The sequence below is a fragment of the Mugil cephalus genome, chromosome 6 (assembly GCF_022458985.1).
Source record: "Mugil cephalus isolate CIBA_MC_2020 chromosome 6, CIBA_Mcephalus_1.1, whole genome shotgun sequence".
Lineage (NCBI taxonomy): Eukaryota > Metazoa > Chordata > Actinopteri > Mugiliformes > Mugilidae > Mugil > Mugil cephalus.
Window position 1 is genome coordinate 603419 of NC_061775.1, and position 20190 is coordinate 623608.

The 20190-nt window shown below is 39.7% G+C and overlaps 1 protein-coding gene across 3 annotated transcripts in view; it reads left to right on the forward strand.

The window, feature by feature from the left end:
- The window catches only part of b4galt6 (UDP-Gal:betaGlcNAc beta 1,4- galactosyltransferase, polypeptide 6), a 57254-nt gene extending 44698 nt beyond the window's left edge, over positions 1 to 12556 (forward strand). For all 3 annotated transcript variants that reach the window (XM_047587830.1, XM_047587832.1, XM_047587833.1), the window contains exon 9: positions 6572 to 12556. In XM_047587830.1, coding sequence (XP_047443786.1) covers positions 6572 to 6719 — 148 coding nt within the window. In that variant the 3' untranslated portion in view covers positions 6720 to 12556. The remainder of the gene's footprint in view (positions 1 to 6571) is intronic.
- Positions 12557 to 20190: the final 7634 nt, after the last annotated feature.

Genomic DNA, 20190 nt, shown 5'->3' on the forward strand with positions numbered 1-20190 from the left:
CAAGTTGTTAAGAACATCAGAATGTAAATACATGGAAATAAAAGCTGACATTCTGAACTCTTGTCAGAATGTCATCTTTTGATCTTAAATCCAAATGTTGTATAGTTGTACAGCATGACCTCCTCAACCACCTGTCTGTGGTGCAGGACAGAGACAGCAGCCTGTCACTGAACAGATTTATTGTTAGTGGTGCCTCTCCAGCTCGCCACAGTGTAGAAGAGAGCACTAGCGATAAAGGTCTGGTAGAATAACTGCAGGTGATAAAGACTGGGCAGGCTGATGAGACCAGGACCACAGATGGGTAGTGTGGTCAACACACAAGTGAAGGCCAGAGTCAATCTGTGCAGGATTTTAGCAAGGACCAGTGAAGAGAAGCTAAAACTGGAAATCAGTTTTCCATCACTGCTGTTGCTGCAGCATTTTCAAATAATGGGAGACTTTTTAAAAGAGCTATTTGGACAACTTGATTATAATGAATTGCAGTAAACTGGCTGGAAGACACAAATACATGAAGTTTTTCAGTATCACTCTGAGACAGGATGTTCCTGATTTTGACAATATTATACAGGTGAAAGAAGGCAGTCCTGGTCACTTAATTTATTTGCCAATATCCCCCCAAGGCTTTTCATATTAGTAGTGAAGTACAAGGTAATGCCATCCAGAGAAACTACACTAACTATCAAACATTTGGACACACCTTGTCATTGAATTGAATGATGACTGGTAGTGTATGATTATATATATTACTGAATTGAATTATACCTTTCCAATATATTTCTACAGTTCTTCATGTCTGGCATGTTTATATCAGAATGTAATCAACGTATGATTAAATTTAAGTTGCCTCTGGGCATTTTTGTTTTTGATATTTTGTATAACTAAAAAAAAATAAAAAATAGGAATGAGCAAGGCAGGTGGTAGCAGTCACTCTTGGCAGCAGTTGTTTGCACATATTGCTCCCCAAATGATTGGTGTGTTATTTACCTATAGACAAGTTATTTGAAGTATGTGCTCCTTCCTCAATACTGGGAAAGAGCACAGGGCTTATATTTTCAGTTTGTTCTTGGTGTGCTGGAAAACAAAAATTTGCTTATTCCACAAAACTTGATATCACACTTACAGCGTCATGTTACATAAGCCTGCTGCTGCATCTGTATTCAAAAGCTGATTTTAATGTCCTAACAAAAAACGTTCTAATGATAGGAGTTGTTAAAGTGACACCTGTTTGTCTGTTGATGTACAGATTTGAACCTGCGAAAAAAATCACTTTGAAATGGAATGTTGGTAATCAGGGCAAATTTGTGCAGGCCACAGGAGGCAGTCTTGGTCAGTTGTTTTATGTGTGAATTAAACTCATCTAATCTTCTACTACTGCTTAATCCTCACTAGGGTCGCGGGGGTTGCTGGAGTCTATCCCAGCTGTCATCAGAGAGGCAGGGTACACCCTGGCCAGGTTGCCAGCCTATCACAGGGCTAACACATAAACAAACAATCATTCTCACTCACACTCACATAGGGTCCATTTAGAGTCACCAATCAGCCTAATGAGCATGTCTTTGGAGGTGAAATGGAGATGATACAAACTCCACCCAGAAAGGTGGGCTCAAACCTGGACCTTCTTGCTGGGAGGCATCAGCACTAACCACCGAGTCGCTGTCCTCCGTGAATTAAATTATATATTGTAATCCTTTTTAACGGATTAACAGAAGTAGTACTTGAGGTTTATGTTTTTTGTATCTTCTTAATGTTTCAGTGAGACTGAAATTATTTAATTTACCTTCAATTTACATACAAGCTCTTTACACATAGAAGCTTATTGTTTTGTAAATATATTTCCTTCATGTTCATCAGAGACTATCCTAAATATTTAATTTAATAATAGTCAGGAGTTATAATAATTAATAACTTTACCATTTAGCTTTTCTTTACTCATTAATCATGACATATTCTATAACTATGTTATATTTGTCATATGGCAATTTATACAAGGAATACTATTTTCGCTCATATTATCCTAGATATTAGGTCAAAGTTTAAATTTCCTAGACATGGGCATAGGGAGGGTTTCTAAAATGGTCTTGCTCTTATATAGCGCTTTTCTATCTACTCAAAGGTACTCAAAAGCGCTTTTACTGTCAGAGACACATCCACCCATTCGCTCACAAAAGCACACACACATTCACACACCAGCGCCAGTTGCACTGGGAGTAACTGGGGGTTCAGTGTCTTGCTCAAGGACACTTCGGCATATGGCACACTCAGGGGATCAAACCGCTAACCCTTCGGTTCATGGACAACCCGCTCTACCTACTGAGCCAAAGCCGCCAATCATTGAGTGCCCATCCAGAGTCCTCAAGTGATGAAAGCAAAATCTGCAGCCTCTATCCTTCTTGGTGCACTTCTTACTATTTCATGTTAGTTCTAGTACCCTCTTTCCAGTGTGTCTTAATCCCTTTTCCTTTTCAACTTAGTGCTATCTCTGTTAAAGTTTAACCCAGTGGTTCTCAACTGGTCTGACTTTGGGACCCACCATCAACTCTTCACAAGCCGTAACCCAAATCATATTTATTGAATGAAAAGACTGCACAGTTTGAACCCAAGATAGTAAAATAGAATATTACAGTATGAAAACACAACACGAACAAAATGCAAGCAACTGGCGATGCTACAGAGGGATCTATTCCCTTTTAAGCTCAGCTGCATTTTAATTCAAACCAAAACTCTTCACTTCAGTAACTTCAGCCTTTTTTAACAGACTCAACAGACCTTTCATGTACTAACACAAAATGAAAAAGTCCAACTACTGAGTAGGTTCAATAACACTCAAAAAACATAGCTTTGGCTGAGGATCCACTCGTTGCATATATGACAGAAGGCTGACATGATAATCACAACATTTCACTAACAGACATTTCTAACAGACTCAGTTGTTTTTTTCATGCAAAATACATGACGTAAAAAAGTGCAACTACTGAGAAATATATATAAACAAATCCAATGAATCCTTACTTGCTGAATCTATGACAACCAACACTGCACTATGGGAAAAAAACAGTTTCTTCAGTAGCAGTTTTTATCCACAAATACAAAATAAACTAGAAAATTCCCTCTGGGAAATGTTATAGGGACTACGGGAGCTAGTGCCGGGGATACTGTCTCTGTCAACATGGGAATTAGCATACTTTGCCTACATTTAGCACAATTAGCTTATGGTTAGCACAGTAAGCTTACAGTGAGCACAGTTAATCTGCAGTTAGCACACTTAACTCACATTTAGCACAGTTAGCTTACAGTTAGCATAGCTAGCCTTCATTTAGCACAGTTAGCCTACATTAAGTTCAGTCAACCCACATGTCGCACACTTGACCCACATGTCGCACAGTTAGCATACAGTTAGCACAGTTAGCACAGTTAGCCTGTGTGTGAGAGAGTAATGCTTTCGTGCGGATGTTTGTACATCCTACTACTCTTCCTGAGTGTAACTGTAATAACATAAAGTTTCCTGTGTGTTTGTGTGTGCATGTGTGTGTATGTGTTTATGTTTGTGGCGTGCCTAAGCGTGTGTGGGTGATTGGGTGAGGACTGCGAGCTTGTGCATGCATGTGTGTGTAACTGTAATCACAAAATTACCTGTGTAGTGAGTTTGTGTGTGTGGGCGGGTGAGGGTGAGGAGGGCGCGCATGTATTTGTGTAACTGTAATCACAAATTTACCTGTGTAGTGTGTGTGTGTGTCTGGGTGAGGAGGGCGTGCTTGCGCGTGCATGTGTGTGTATAACTGTAATCACAAAGTTACCTGTGTAGTGTGTGTGTGTTGTTGTAAGTTAGCACAGTTAGCCTATATTTAGCACAGTTAGCTTATGGTTAGCACAGTAAGCCTGTGTGTAAGAGATTAATGCGCGCTTTTGCGCGCATGTTTGTGTATCCTACTACTCTCCCTGTGTGTATTTGTAACTGTAATAACATAAAGGTACCTGTGTGTTTGTGTGTGCATGTGTGTGGGGCGCGCCTATATGTATATCTGTAATTACAAAGTTACCTGTGTGGGTGTGGAGGTGTGTGTGTTGTTGTAACATAAATGTATGGAACACAGGGATCAGCTGCATTAACAGCAGAGACAACTGATTAATGAACTGGTCTCAGCTGTGGCCCAGAGCTGCGGCTCAGGGGTTGCCGTGGCAACTCACAGTGGTCGTGAATGATAACGGAACCGCGCGGAGCAGGGACACAGAAAAGAGCTAGATTTCCCCCTTTTCGCTGGTCTCACATTTGGGCTTACTGTGACAAAACCGTAGCTCCTATCAGAAAAACAAGCAGACCATGGGTGTCGTAAGACCTTCCTGAAGATTTTGATATGTTTTTTGTCCTCCTGGAGTAAATATTTTGGACACACTCGTGAGTTAAAAGGTCCTTCTCCTTTTCTCAGAAAATCTTTGCATTGGAGTGAATGGAGAGCAGACAGGCACTTTACCGTGAACAGATGCTTGCAGTTTAAATTCTGTACGTCTCACTGCTTTGCCAAGCACATTGTGAGAGACACAGCAAGTTTGTCTACAACTGTGGAAAAAATCATGAGTCTAGTGTGTAAATTGTGGCCGGGATGACCGTGGAAAGAGACAAATTTCAGGCGATTTTACACACGTTGTCTCACTCTAAGTACCAACATTCCGCACAAAACGAGTTTTTTTGAAAAAGACCATGGTCATTGAACAGTGATTGATCAACAACGATGAGACCCATCAAAACGAGGAAATAATACACCAATACACAAGGCTTGTGTCTACATTTTCAAATTTAAATGAAGTCTGTAGGTGAAAGTATGCCTGAGCAGTAGACCTTTGAAAAACTGTCTTTTTTGCGTGTTTTTTTTTTCGGCCATCCCATTCATTTTCAATGGGAAATTTTTCACAAAATTCGTATTTTCGGAAAGAAAAGTGATGAGGGACGAAAAAAGGGAGGGAAGGGAGGGAGGAAGATGAAAAAAAAAAAAGAAGAAACACGTGGGATAACAATAGGGACCTTGGGGCTTCTTTGTATCCATGTATCTGAGGGTCAGGATTCAATCTTTACCCTGAGATACATGGATACACCACTTAAACAATTAATAAAATATCATGATACGCAGATGATATACTTCTCTATACAACACACCCACAAATCACTATTCCAGCACTCCTAGACAAAATTAATTTGTTTGGAACTTTTTCAGGATATCGAATTAACTGGACAAAAAGTGTCTTAGTGCCAGTTCATATGAATGATTTATCACAACTGGACAAATTTCCATTTAACATCTCTTTGGGGATAGAAGTGACAAATATCTCTCTTTCAAGAAAACTTTTATCCTCTAATTGAAATTATTTTCGCTTTCGATTATTGTTCAGGAATGCGCTCCCTATTTCGCTGATTAAAAAAATAAATGCAGTAAAAATGGTGTTTCTTCCACAAACACTATATTGTTCTAAATCCATTTTTGAAAGAGGAGTTATATAGCTGATCAATGCTCCACTGCATTTGCCCCTGATGACACTGAGGACTATGTAGAAAGCCAAGAGGAAGTAGAGATTGAAGCTAGTGGATTTCTACAACAACCCAGACTCCCAGAGCATGTGGCAAGTCCTACAACACCAACTTCCAGCAGAGGAGCAGCAGGGTCACAGACAGCCTCAAAGCTTTGGCAGATGATCTGAAGGAGTTCTACGCTCACTTCCAAAACCTCAATACCGCATATGGTGGCATGGGCGGCAGTAGCTCAGGTAGTAAAGTGGTTGTCCAATAAGCGGAGGTTCGATTCTGCCCTTTCCCTAATCTGTCCATCGTGTCCATGGGCAACACACTTAACCCACCTTGTTTCCAGTGTGAACTCCACTGGTGTATGATTGTGAGTGAGTGATGCTTGGTAGTGGTCAGAATGGCCATAGGCACGGATTATGGATTCTACCAGCAGAGGCAGCACAGAGCTGTTCACTCACTCTGACTTTGATCCAGGAGTACAAGTTTCTGAGGAGGGCTAACCTCCAAAAAGCAGCCAACCCTGACAACATCCTCTGCCGTGCTTTAAGGGTTTGCAGTTCAGAGCTGGCCGATGTTTTTACAGACGTTTTCAATTTGTGTCATCTGTGCCTACTTGCTTCAACTCCACCACCATAGTGTCCCTAAGAAATACCCTGATTAACCCTCCTCAAATTTACTACCCTCTGCACATCTTTGTGGCTAAAATGTACATGCATAAATACATGCTTTTTTCATAAATCACTTAAACAACCTCAGCCTATTTTAAAACTACCAACATGTCAATAATTTCCAGGATTTTAACCCCTTAAATGTAAATGACAGTCTAATGACCTCCCCACTCCCCCCCACCCCCACACACAAACACACACACACACACACACACACACAAACTGAATCATTTTTCATAAAATAAACGGTGTCAAGGATTAGCCATAAAATTGATTTGATTTCATCATTATTTTGTATGCAGTGTCAGATTTGCTAGAACCACAACTGAGATTATAAATATCAAAGTTTCTCTGAATAATAACGTGAATAAATTGTGTTTCTGTGTTGTAGGTACAAATTGCTGAGGTATTCCAAAGAGCGGCAACACTTGGATGGCCTCAACAACCTCCATTACAGCCCCCACATCTCTCTCAGCAGCCTCTACAAGAACATCTCAGTGGACCTGTACCCTGGGCTTGCTCCTGTCACAGACCACTGAATAATCCCAACCAATCCTTTCTGCACTCACCAAACCCACTTTTGGCTGGCACCCCCCTGGAAAAGAGGATGGAAGCACAGAATGGGAGGGAGGAAGAGGTGCACCATGCAATGCTGCCAAGTAATGTTGCTGTGGGATGAAAAATCCAAATTGAAAACCAATGTAAAAAAACTGAATTAGCAGTTGAAAGTCTGTAAAACTGAACTGTGTGTGTGTGTGTGTGTGTGTGTGTGTGTGTGTGTGTGTGTGTGTGTGTGTGTGTGTGTGTGTGTGTGTGTGTGTGGCTACAGCTGCCTTTCTGAGGACCGGTTTGACTTTTAAACCATCAGAATGAGGACACTCTAATTTGGCGATCCACACTTCTTTACAAGGCTGTTTGAGGGTCAAGACTCAATTTGGGGGTAAAGGTTACTTAATCTTAAACAGACTTTAATGATCCGCTGATCCACAAGGGAAATTGCGTGGTCATAGTAACTTAGTTGTTAGAAAAAGATCAGCTGGCATACAGCTGGAAGGAGTAAGGAATAAAAAGTTCTGTTAGTGTTCATTATGGGAGCGGAGCTGAATCAGTCTGCTGGAGAATGAACTCCTCTGTCCCTCAATTGTTACTTTGTTGTGGTGGATGGGATGGATTCTCCATAATGGAGAGCAGTTTATCCAGTGTCCTCCTGTTCCTCACTGAGACAACAACTCCTACTCCCTACTAATCGCATGTCCAACCGTTTGGATCAATTTGTTGACAGATGTCTTTTTTGCTGGTACTACTTGCCCAACAAACCACAGCAAAGTACAGGGCACTCACTACAACGGACTAGTAGTCTAGTACTGCACACATTGAAAGACCAGAGCTTCCTGAGAAAGCAGAGTCTATTTAGGACCTTCTTCTACATAGCATCAATGTCCCTCCAGTCCAGCCTGTTGTTCATGTACACTCCCAGGTACTTGTAGTGGGCCACTACTTCCATCTCTAGGACCTGGATGGTGATGACCTCACTGGTGTCCTCTTCCTCCTGAATTCAGTGACCAGCTTCTTGGTCTTCTCCATGTTCAGGAGTAGGTGGTTTGCCTGGGACCACGCCACAATGTCCGTGATCAGTGTTCTGTACTCCACCTCCTTTCCATCCCTGATACACCCTACCACTGCAGAGTCATCAGAGAACTAATGCAGGTGGCAGCACCCAGAACTGTATCGGAAATTAGAGGTGTAAAGAGTGAACAGAAAAGGAGATAGGACAGTCCCCTGTAGTGTTCCCACATTACTGACAACAGTATCTGACAGGGAGCCCCCCAGCTACACATACTGGGGCCTGTCAGACAAGTAATCAGCAATCCAGGAGACAGTGGAGGAGCTGACACCCATGTAGCAACTCATAATGCAATAGTGGCTCATAATGTAATACAGGTAGGTTGCAGGCTGGTTTTTTTGAAGCGTCTTGAGACGATTTGTATTGTTATTGGCGCTATATAAATAAAACTGAATTGAATGTAATAAAACTTCATAATGTAATAATTGACTAATAATGTAATAAAATCATGAATGAATAATGAGAAAACTGCTGCATTATCGTAATGCATTGGTTTTGTATAGCACTTTATCAAAGAAACTCAAAGTCGCTTTACATTATTTTTACATTATTCATTCGCTCACCTTGGTCCATACAAGTTATGAACAGAACCGATGACAAATGGCAGACCTGGCAGGGTCCAACCCTCACCGTGAACAGACCTAACTTACAGTCGGCTGCACAGACAAAACTTGTGTGCCTTTCATACAGGGACTGAATGGCCATTATCAAGGGGCCGTCCACCCCATACTCCCAGAGCACTCTCACAGGATGCCTCTGGGGACACTTGTGTAAACCTTCTCCTAATCCACGAAACACATGTGGACTGGTTGGGCAAACCCCTCGAGGACCCTAGCGAGGGTAAAGAGCTTGTCCTCCTCGATCCGAGGTTCAAAGGTTATAAAGCCATTCCTTCCAAGACCTGACAATAGCACCAGTTAATGTCAGCAGCAGTGAGTGAGTTGCTGCCTACCACCCCTGAATTGCTAGACAGTTTGCCAGAATCTTTTCAGAGTCGACTGATTCTCTTATTCCATAGCCTCACCGAACTTAGCCCACGAGTCCAGCCCCTGGCCTGGCTCCAGGGTGGGGCCCTGGTAACCCTCCATTTAGGGTCTTCTGAACCATCCTTTGTTTGACCCTTTGGGGTCAGCATAGCTCCTAGGGTCCACCACGGTAAGGTGACGGTTCAAGGAGGAGAGAAGTCTCTTCAGTTATATTCTACAACCTCTTATCCTCACTAGGGTCGCGGGGGTTACTGGAGTCTATCCTCGTTGTCATTGGGTGAGAGGCAGGGTACGACCTGGACAGATCACGCAGTTATAATTTATGGCCATGTATTATTTATGCATATTGTTTAATTAAATTTATTTGGACTTATGTTTTTACTTGGGTATCCTGACAGGCTATGTTCACACACTTGCCTGACAGGCTGCTATCATATAGTGATTTAGTGATTCACTTATTACTGTGTCCTATATTTATTGTAGCAACAGTTAACACAGAAAATGCTCTTTTAAGTCAAATGAATTGCTGTTCCCCTCCTTGGTTACTGTCATGCCACCTATATACAAATCATTATTCAAACACAGACCTCTTCCACTAGTGCATATTTATTGTCAGTGTGTTCAGTTTTGACCACTTAGGCTTCTCTTCCTTGTTACGTATATGTATTGGGGGCAGAGGTATATGCATATAAGTTTTGCAGAAATTGTGACAGAGACACAGAGGTGAAAGCATTTCATTCCACCCCTGCAGAAATGACAGAGGTAAAAATTATGATAATGCAACACTTTTATCACAGTATTAGCCATTATTACATTATGAGCTGTTATTACATTATGAGCAGCACCAGTAAGGCTCATAATGTAATAAGTTATTACATTATGCACAAAGTTGTTATTACATTATGTGCTCCTGATTTTATTAAATTTATGCTATTAACATTATAAGCTGTTATTACATTATGAGCCATTAATACATATACACAATATACGTTGCTACAAATCATCCTGAACAACTTGTCACTCATCAGAAAGTTGAATGGTGTTAAAGGCACTGGAGAAATCAAAGAACATGACTCACAGTGACCTTCCCACGATCCAGGTGAGTGTGCTGCAGCAGGTATATTACATCGTCATCCATACCAACATGAGGCTGATCGAAAAAAGAATAGAGTCCAAGACAGAGTCCACCATTTTATTTCTATAGCATCAATAACAATACAAATTGTCTCAAGGTGCTTTACAAAAACCGTTGAGGTAAGATGGGATGTTTGGATTAGGGTAAGAGTTAGGATTAGGCACTAAATTGAGATGGTTAGGGTAAGGGGCCAGGGAATGCATTACACAAATGTATGTCCTCATAAAGGTAGTTATACAAACGTGTGTGTGTGTGTGTCTGAAACAGAGAAAGAGAGAGAGAGTGATGGGTGTGTTGCTACATGTCTTTTTGTTTGTGCTGCAAGCCTACATAAGTCTTTGTGTCAGTTGGAGGTAGCAGTATTAACTCAGCTATAATGTCAACTGCGAAGCCTTAAGGTGGCCACCACAGTGACCACTGCACTGCTTCACTTCTGATCAATCACCTTACAAACCAACAACCAAGGTCTTCTCAATTTCTGTTGGTTTTATACATATCATCTTGTTATGACAAAGTAATCCTTTAAAAGGAGGGATGTACATTTTTTTTTATTTTGATACAGTATTTATTTTCTCTCAATCATGATGTCTGAAAAAACACTCATGTCTCAGTCTCTATATTTGGTATTTGTTTTGCAATTGCTGTACTGCTGCTGAAGTCGCATGAACATGTATGTAAATATCAGCCTTTCAACGCTTGAACATGGAACACAGATATGTAAATATGAGCCTTTAAATGCTCCTGCTTATTAGTGATATCTAATGGGGATTCAGTTTTATTTTGGCAGCTACCTTTGTTTTGAGGATTTAATAAGAGTGACTGATTTCTTTGTTCCAGGAAAACTGTAGAAAATGTTTGTCTCAAAGTATTTAAATCTTTAAGTTTGACTAAATACCATTTGCATGCCTTAATTTATTTAATCAGGTAGAGATGTGTATATTTTTTAATTTTGCCTTTTGTTGTGGTTTTAGATGTTTTTTTTTATTTTATTAGTATTATTTATACATTTATATTTGCCTTGTGAATGTGTAGAAGGGGAAGGGTCAGGGTTGAGTTAACATGAGTATATCTACACACCTCACTTTAGTTTTTTTTTTTTTTTTTTTTTTACTTTAGTTCATGGTCTCATGTGAGCTTTTGAATTTCTTTATTTTTTTTATGAATTTTATTGTAAGAAATTTTAGTGTTGGGCAGTATGATAAAGCTTTTCATTGCACTGTACCATGCGTTGAAGCATGGCAATCTGGGCCAGATTTTGTGTACCATGTCTCTGTTTTTTTTGTTGTTTTAATTCTTGCAAGGTAATGAGAAGAGCCCAAATCAGTCATTAAACTTTGCTGTCAGCTCCTTGCTGCTAATGCTTTTCTTGAATAGCACATGCAGCTGAAACTTTAATTCTCTAAAGTTTTGAGCATATGAAAGAGTGAAACCGATCAATAGAGTTTTGAATAAGATATTCTTCTCTATGGTTCTAGGTTTTGAATTTAACGTTTTGACATTTGAATTGTATGTTTGGACATTGTCTTTGTACGCCCTAAGTCATTACATATGTTTCTATTTCAGTCCATCCACCAGTGTCACCAAGACACGAGATATGTAGAACCAAATAATCTATTGCTCTGTGGCTCCTATTAATGCCCATGTGTACAAACCAACCAATCACACTAGGTCATGAAACCATTAATACTTATGTACATGTACAAATATGTATAAATGTCATTTTTTAAGCAAAATGTTACCTTTTGCTCATATCACGTGGCCCTCATTAGCAGATGGAGTTTGCCTATTGTGACAGAATTGTAAATTTTAGATAGCAACACAAAGTCTGCTGTGGGGATGCACTGCGGGTGCTGCAGACCATAGATCACAGACATCTTAGTTCATTCAGTAGCACATGCTACTATGAGTGCACCACCTGATACTGCACTAGTCAAATTCCACTCAAATTCCATTCATTTTATGCTTTAACATTTGAGGTAGTGAATCTGGACATGTGAAGCCTATGAACTGATTGTTGTAATTGATTGTTTGTGCTTTCAATGCATTGCATTACAGTAGACCTGGACTCAAGGACTTCAGGGAAATTGTATTCCCAACATCAAACACCCTAATGAATATAGCATTGTTTAACCCAATGTACAATCTGTCTTTTGTATAGTTTCAAAGAACTTAACGTTGATTAATTTGGAGAAATAATTTGGGGGCTGTGGTGCAGTGGTGAGAGGCACAGCTTGGGGTTCGGAGGGGTCACAGATTCGCCTCCCGCCCTGACCATGGCTGTGGTGCCCTAGCAAGCACCTAACCCCCAATTTTGCACAAAATGGATGGGTCACACAGCAGGACATAATTTCCCCTCTGGGATCAATATAGTATATCCAAAAAAAAAAAAAAAAAAAAAAAAAAAAAGAATTTACCAACCGTCTGGCATTGGGCTTAAGTTTACTTGTGGTCATTGGAGCTGTGATCTTTCCTGTCTGGGGAATTTAAACAGGGTTTATTTTGCAGATTGGTTGTTTTATCCTAAGCCCACATATGCCATGGCAATGGCATATGTAGTGCACTGCTATAGTTATAGTTTTAACGTTTTATTATATATATATATATATATAGAAATAAATCAGATGAATGCTATTATTCTTGTGTAAACTTGGCTAAGTAGGTGAAGTGGATTGTCCACAAACCAGAGGGATGGATGGATGGATGGATGGATGGATGGATGGATGGATGGATGGATAGATAGATAGATAGATAGATAGATAGATAGATAGATAGATAGATAGATAGATAGATAGATAGATAGATAGATAGATAGATAGAATTGAGAAATTCTTCTTTGATAGGGCTCACAAAGGACAAATCACACAATTCCTCTTAAGACACATTCAACATTAAAAACACATTTAGAGAAACTTAAAACACACATGACTGGTACATGGTACAAGTTGTTTGATCCCTCTGTAGCAATTCCATTCACAGCACATGGACCAAATGCTGCAGTGAGAGTTATAGTCTCAGTAAGCTATCAGGGAACATCTCACTATATTGTGAGGATAGTGGAAATGGTTTCATGTTCTCAACAGTGTTGGGCACGTTACTTTTAAAAAGTAATTAGTTATAGTTACTAGTTACTTGTCCCAAAAAGTAACTATAAAAGTAACTAGTTACCAGGGAAAATAACTATTGCATTACTCTTTTTTAAGTTTAAATATGTCTAATAACTTGGATTTTTTTTTTTCATAGCAGATTTCAGCCAGTTGCATAGAGTAGATTTGCATAGACACGTACTTACACAGAACTTTTAATATTTATTGCACCTCAGGCCCCAACTGGTAGACATATACCGCTTTCACATCGAAAATCCCGGGTCGACCTGGGTCGACTTGCCTTTGGTGCTTTCACATCAGCAAAAGTCCCGGGTCAGACCTCCAGCTGTGAGAGCTGCGTGCATGTTTTTTTCCTCCCTCATACTCATCGCGTACATTGCAGATAAAGTTGCAGTTGGTTGATGACCTGAAGAATGGACTCGTCAACCCCCCGCTCATTCAAAGGGCTGCTGATAACAGAATAAATCACTGTATCCTGCACAGAGGCCGATATCTGCCACTTTTCTCGGATGCAGAGCGCTGCCATGATCGTTAAAAAAGTGGGAGATACAAGCTGTATATAAACACAGTTGCCGTTCACTTATGCGCTTCCATTAACGATCGTGTAACAACACATTTGATTTGTTTGATTAAAAAAAAAAGAAAAAAAACTCTCTGTAACTATAGATCCAACCCAACTTGTTTTTGAGCTGAAGCTTCTACAATGATAAAGTCTGTCACGCCGTCGAGTCAGAGTGTAACAGGCAGATATATTAGCGTCAGAGAGAAAAACCCGGGTCGACCCGGCCCAACCAGCGACGGCTCGCAACTTTTCCTCCACATTCGGCATTGCTGCTGCTTACCTCTGCTAGTTGTGTGTGTGTGTGTGATTTGTGTGTAAACTGAACACTGCCTCTGATTCGCTTATTATTAGGGGTGTAACGATTCGTTTTAACAATGATTCGATTCGATTCACGATTCGTGGTTGCCGATGCAATTAAAGGATGATTTTAATTCATTTACAACGATACGATCCGAAACGGTTCAGGGACCTGAAATTGATTCAGTAACTTTTTAGCCAAAAATTAAACCAGTGTGACTGAAATAAATACCTACTCAGTGTTTCCTCTACATTCATTTAGGAGTGGCTCAGTATCTACTCTTTGAGGTTCTTAATCTACCGGTTAGTCACTTTTTAAAATTCCTCAAGTGTCTCGATCCGCTGGACAGCACTCGGTTTATCAACAAAGAACAAAGTTATCATGGCCCAGAAGTTTAACACCACATGTCCGTTTCTGTTTATTATCTCCGACGCTGCATGTTAAATTATCCGACGTTTCATCGGGTTGTTTTGTCTTTGCTCAGGTCACTGTGTGTCACTGGTGGGACGAGGCGGAGAGGCAAGGAGACGTGAAGGCGAATGTTAGCATTAGCATATACATTAATTTTGCCGTTGATGTTAGCCGGAAGATAATGCATATTTGTATAACAGTGTTTTCGATATATAAAACTAATTTGTAAATTTTGTGTGTCCAGTTTTACAGTGTTTCTCAAGTAAGTACTCTAAGCGGATCCTCTGACGTGCTTAATCCAATGCGTTATTTCCTAGTATCGATACAATCGATTGATTACCTTTTAAATCGATATTAGATTGATGTATGTAGTCTGGACAGCCAACTTGCCGAGCACAGATCGATCGAGTTGGATGTAGGAAAATAAATCGATTCATCGATGTTGTGGATGAATTGTTACACCCCTACTTATCATGAAAGCTTACTCCACTTTATCCAATCATCATCACATATGCGGTTGTTTCGCCCCTCCCTCCTCTCCTCGCCAAAAACAAACAAACAAACAAAAACAGCTTTGTGGCTCCTGTGGTTGAGAACCAAGTCGGATGATAACAGACAGCTTTAGTTTTTAAATTTTCAGTAACGGAAATGGCGTTATAACGATGGAAATAGTAATTTGTTAGATTACCCCGTTTCTTAAAATAAAATAATGCTGTTATTCCCATCACTGGTCCTCAACCCAAAGGTTTAATGGAATCATTTGCTTATTCTATCCATTCTAGTGTGCTTTGTATCACCTGGGTCATGTTTGACACAATGTCTGACACAAACTCTTTTAGTTCTTTCCATAGATTTTCAACTGGATACAAGTCAGGTGATTGGCTGGGCCATTCTAGCAGCTTTATTTTCTTTATTCTAGCAGCTTTATTTTCTTTCTCTGAAGCCAGTTAAGAGTTTCCTTGGCTCTGTGTTTGTGATCATTGTCTTGCTGAAATGTCCACTCTCGATTCATCATAATCATTCTGGTAGATGGCAGCAGATTTTTCTCAAGAATGTCTCGGTACATTTTTCCATTCATCCTCCCTTCAATTATATGAAGTTTGCAGAAAAACAGCCCCACACCATAATTTTTTCACCTCCAAACTCCACTGTCAGTTTGGTGTTTTTGGTGTGATGTGCAGTGCATTTTGTCCTCCAAACATGGTGTGTGTTATGGCATCCAAAGAGTTCAATTTTGCTCTCATCTGACCAGACTATGTTCTTCCAATATTTTACAGGCTTGTCCAAATGTACAGCAAACTTTAAATGAGATTTGACATGCTTTTTCTTCAGAAATGGAGTCTTGTGTGGTGAGGTGTAGAGGGCTGCATTGGGATTTTCAAATTTTCAAAACTCGTGGGAGCGGGCGGTATAAACTTTGCAACGGTCGGGAGCAGGCGGCTAAAAAAAAAACACATCAGGACGTAGCCTAGCGACAGGATGTCAACAAATGATGTCGAAAGGAAGCTAAAAGAAGGTATTTACAGCACTAAAACAAAGCAAGGCAAGTCTGACATTTAGAGAAACTTCTCAATTGTCTGTGACAAAGATGGAAATGAACTGGACTTTGTTAGTTGTAACGAATGTCCAAAAATACTAGTCTACAACGGACACAAATCCGGCACTTCTGCGTTGAGGTGACACACCTGCTCTGTTCTCCAGGAGTTTGAAACAAACAACCCCATGAATCTCTTTATTAATAACCTATAAAATGAGGAGAACACACAAAATCAGTGCATTTCTATTATACTATATACTATATATAATACTCAAAGTTTTGCGGGTGCGGGCGGGAGTGTAACACACATGTTGCGGGTGGTAATGGTCAGAAATTCAGCTGGAGTGGGCGGGAGCGAGATGAAGAAAACAGTCCCGCGCAGAGCTCTAGTGAGGTGCATACAGGCCATGGCCGTTGAGTGCATTGCTTATTGTTTTATTTGAAACAATTGTACCTGCTAATTCCAGCTAACTCTTTCTGGAGCTCTCCACAGGTGGTCCTTGGCTCTCGAACAACTCTTCTGATAATTCTTTTCACTCTTCTGCCAGGAATCTTGCGAGGAGCACCTGGTCGTGGCCAGTTTATGGTCGAATGATGTTCTTTCCACTTCCAGATTATGGCTCCAACAGTGCTCATTGCAATGTTCAGAAGTTTAGAAATCCTTGTGTAACCAGTGCTATCAGAATGTTTTACAACAATAAGGTTGCGAAGGTCTTGAGAGAGTTCTTTGCTTTTTCCCATAGATATATACACTAGATGCCGTCTCTGCCATCTCTGTGCATTGGAACGATGCATTAACGCGGCCACCATCTTGGGCAGGGGGAAGCCGTGTCTACTTACTGTATTAGTGAACAGAGGGAGAGGTCTGTCAACGATTAAAATCATCATAACTCACTGAATTTTCAACCGATTTTCAATCCGTTTGATTTATTATAAATGTCAGACATATATTTATGATACATTATAGATTGGTTAAATTAAAAATGCAGATAATGTGCAACGCCATTGAAAGGCCTTTAGGTATTTGTCAGAACAGGTTGATATTAACAATAAAAACAGCGATAATGATATATTTAATAATAATAATAACAATAGAGTTTATGATATAATGATCAAAATAAAACTAAGATTAAAGGAAGAATATGTGTTAAATAACACTTAGCCAGACTTTAATGACCCACGAAGGAAATTACTTTGTCACCGTAGCTTTGTTGCATATAAAAGTAAACACTCTTACACAAAACATAAGAAAATTCAAATAAAATAAGATTTGCATGGATCGTGTCATTGTATGGTGTTTCCTTGTCCACTGAGGGATATATATCATATACAACAATAATTATAATAATAAGATGATAATAATAACATATTTTTATTTATAACACACTTTACATTTTAAGGACAAAACAACTCCATCTGACCAACGCTCGGTTTTGTCTATGTAGTTACAGTTCAGACACAAAACGTATATTAGCAGTTAACGTTGGTGTTATATATGAAACTGATAGATGATATAGGAACATTTCCTACTTAGTACAGTTGCATACAGTGACTGATTTCTAAATGTCACTTTTATCATATTACTGATGTCTCACTAAGAAAAACATATTTTGTTTTCTTATCCTTACATAAGCTAGAAACAAGATACGATAGTTTAATTTAGATACATTCAACACATTCATAACAGTTAAATAATATAAAACATCTTCTCACTTGTGAAGTGGTATACCCTGTTGCTTGGTTTTGGTGTTTCTTTCATCTGTCATTTTAGTCAGTCAAATGCACTGACTATAGTCTGACCATTGGTAAGAACCCCTGCCCAAGATGGCGGCCAGGTTGACGTGTCTGACCAGCCAGAATGCTGCATCTAGCGTATAAATATCTATGGCTTTTACCCATCATGAGATGTTCCTTGTGTAACACCTTGGTAATGACACACCTTTTTATAGGCCATCAGTTTGGACTGAACCAGCTGATATTCATTACCACTGACAATTCCTAACACAAAGCTGAAATAAACACTTACTTCTTTGGAAAAGTCCTGTTGTCAGCTAACTATAGATCCACCCAAATACATTCAGTAGAACATTTTTATAATGCATGTATACTGATATCACAGTCAACAAGAAGCAAGGACTAGTGTTAAAGAAACATGCCAAAATGTACCACAACAGAACAAAATTAAGAAATGTATGTCTTAGTTATGCTTATCGTTTACGTTTAAGGACAGGCTTAAGACTTTCCCTTTTGAAAAAGCTTATAGCTAGGGCTGGAGTTAACCATCCCTTAGTTATGCTGCTATAGGCCTAGGCCGCAGGGGGACGATGCACTGAGGACATGTCCTCTCCTCTTCTTCTCTGGCTCCTGTCCTCTAATATCTTATCATTTTATTTTCTATCTCTTATAATTTACTAACCACTGTGTCTTACTCTCTCCCCTCCGCTCCCCTCCCCTCCCCTCCCCTCTATCATCTTGTGAGGGTCTCCTGTCTGGAGTGCTGAATATCTGACCTGCGGCGTTCTAAGCTACATCTGCTGCCGTGGCCTCATCAACCAGCCCAGTCTTCATGGTCTGGAGTGCTGTGTATCAGACCTGTGGAGCTCCATAAACTACATCTGTCCCAGTCGTCATGGTCTCCTCCAGTTGTCCACTCCTACCTAGATGAACAATTCACCAACCTGCCCATAATTCCTGTTATACTCACAAACTGTCACAGATCATCAGCTATGTGTTATATTACTAGACCCTACATGTATCGTTATTGGCGCTATATAAATAAAACTGAATTGAATTGAATTGAATTTTATTTATACAGCGCATAACAATACAAATTGTCTCAAGACGCTTTACCAAATCCAGCCTGCAACCTCTAGAGCAAGCCTGAGGGTAACGGTGGCAGGAAAAGCTCTCTTTTAACAGGAAGAAACCTTGAGCAGAACACAGCTCATATGGAGGGACCCATCTGCCGAAGGCCAGCCAGGTAGAGACAGAGAAGATAGAGAGAAAAGAAGAACAGGAGAAACAAGATAAACGAACTTCTGTTATAGATACATATATCAAGCTGAAGGAAACACGTAGGAAATATGGGCCAGTATCGCCGATACTGATACTTTTCAATCAATAAGGTGGTACTGGATGCATCATTGAATTGCTAAATTGTGTTTTTTTTTGTGATGTTTCATTTTTTATTACTAAATAGTTAAAACCCAGGACAGAATTAGGACAAAGTCTATAATTAAATAGAAAATGCTTTATTATCAATTTTTTTTCAGAAAAATCTTAAATAAAAAGTGCACGCAAACCAGTAAACAAATTAAAACAAACAAGTGCTGTTGAGAAACAAAAATACAAAAATTAAATTTAAATTCTCAAGAACAAAAACAACAAGTGGTGAAAATATAAATAATTTGTAAACAACTTAACAATCCCCAAAGCCTTTAGTTAATCTGTGCAGAACAAAGGTTTTGGTTAAAGGTTTTTGTTCAAGAACAGTGTCATATTAACAAGTGTGTGCCTACTCTGCGCTGACACAGGAGCGGTGAGTCCGGCGACCTGGCTCTTTCCAGGTCGCCGGACTCGCCTGGAAATTTTATTTAAAATTTAAGCGGAACTTAAAATAAAGAATCGATCTCACCAGGCTAGTATCGATCCGATACCAACTTGGCATTGATACTATCGATATTTGGGTCGATCCGCCCACCACTAATTGTCACCACAGTGCCTAGTTGCAAAAGCATTTCACTTTTTAGTTTTTTGCATTTCTATCAATCATCCAAAAGCTTATATCTTAAACTTACAGCATTATATGAAGGCACAACCACACAAGCATATCATTATTTTATTGAAAGAATATAAATCAAGCATTTCAAAATGGTCATACTGTAGATCCTTTATTGTCAAACAGTGCCTCACGGTTTCACACTGTCGTTTCCTGTGACTGCTATGTATACTTTTATCCAGCAGATGTCGCTACGTGTAATTGTATCAAATGTTTCGAAACACTGACCCACTTCAACACAATTGCTTCAGATTGATTTAATGTTTCAGAAAGCTTTGGCGAAACCCTTTCTCCCCTAACCATGTGAGCAAAGCGGCTGTCAGTTGTGCTACATTTTCCTCAGTCTCGCCTGCGATCAGAATGTCATCAACATATTGCAATATACAACAGATTTTGGAATTTGGAATTTGGACATTAGAACCCATAGTGAGTGGTTAAACAGGGAAGAACTATCCGTGAGGCCTTGTGGTAATCTAGTATAGGTATATTGCTTCCCTTCAAAAGTGAACACAAATAGGTGTCTACACTCTGGCGCTATAGGGATGCAGAAGAATGCATTTGATAGATCCATCATC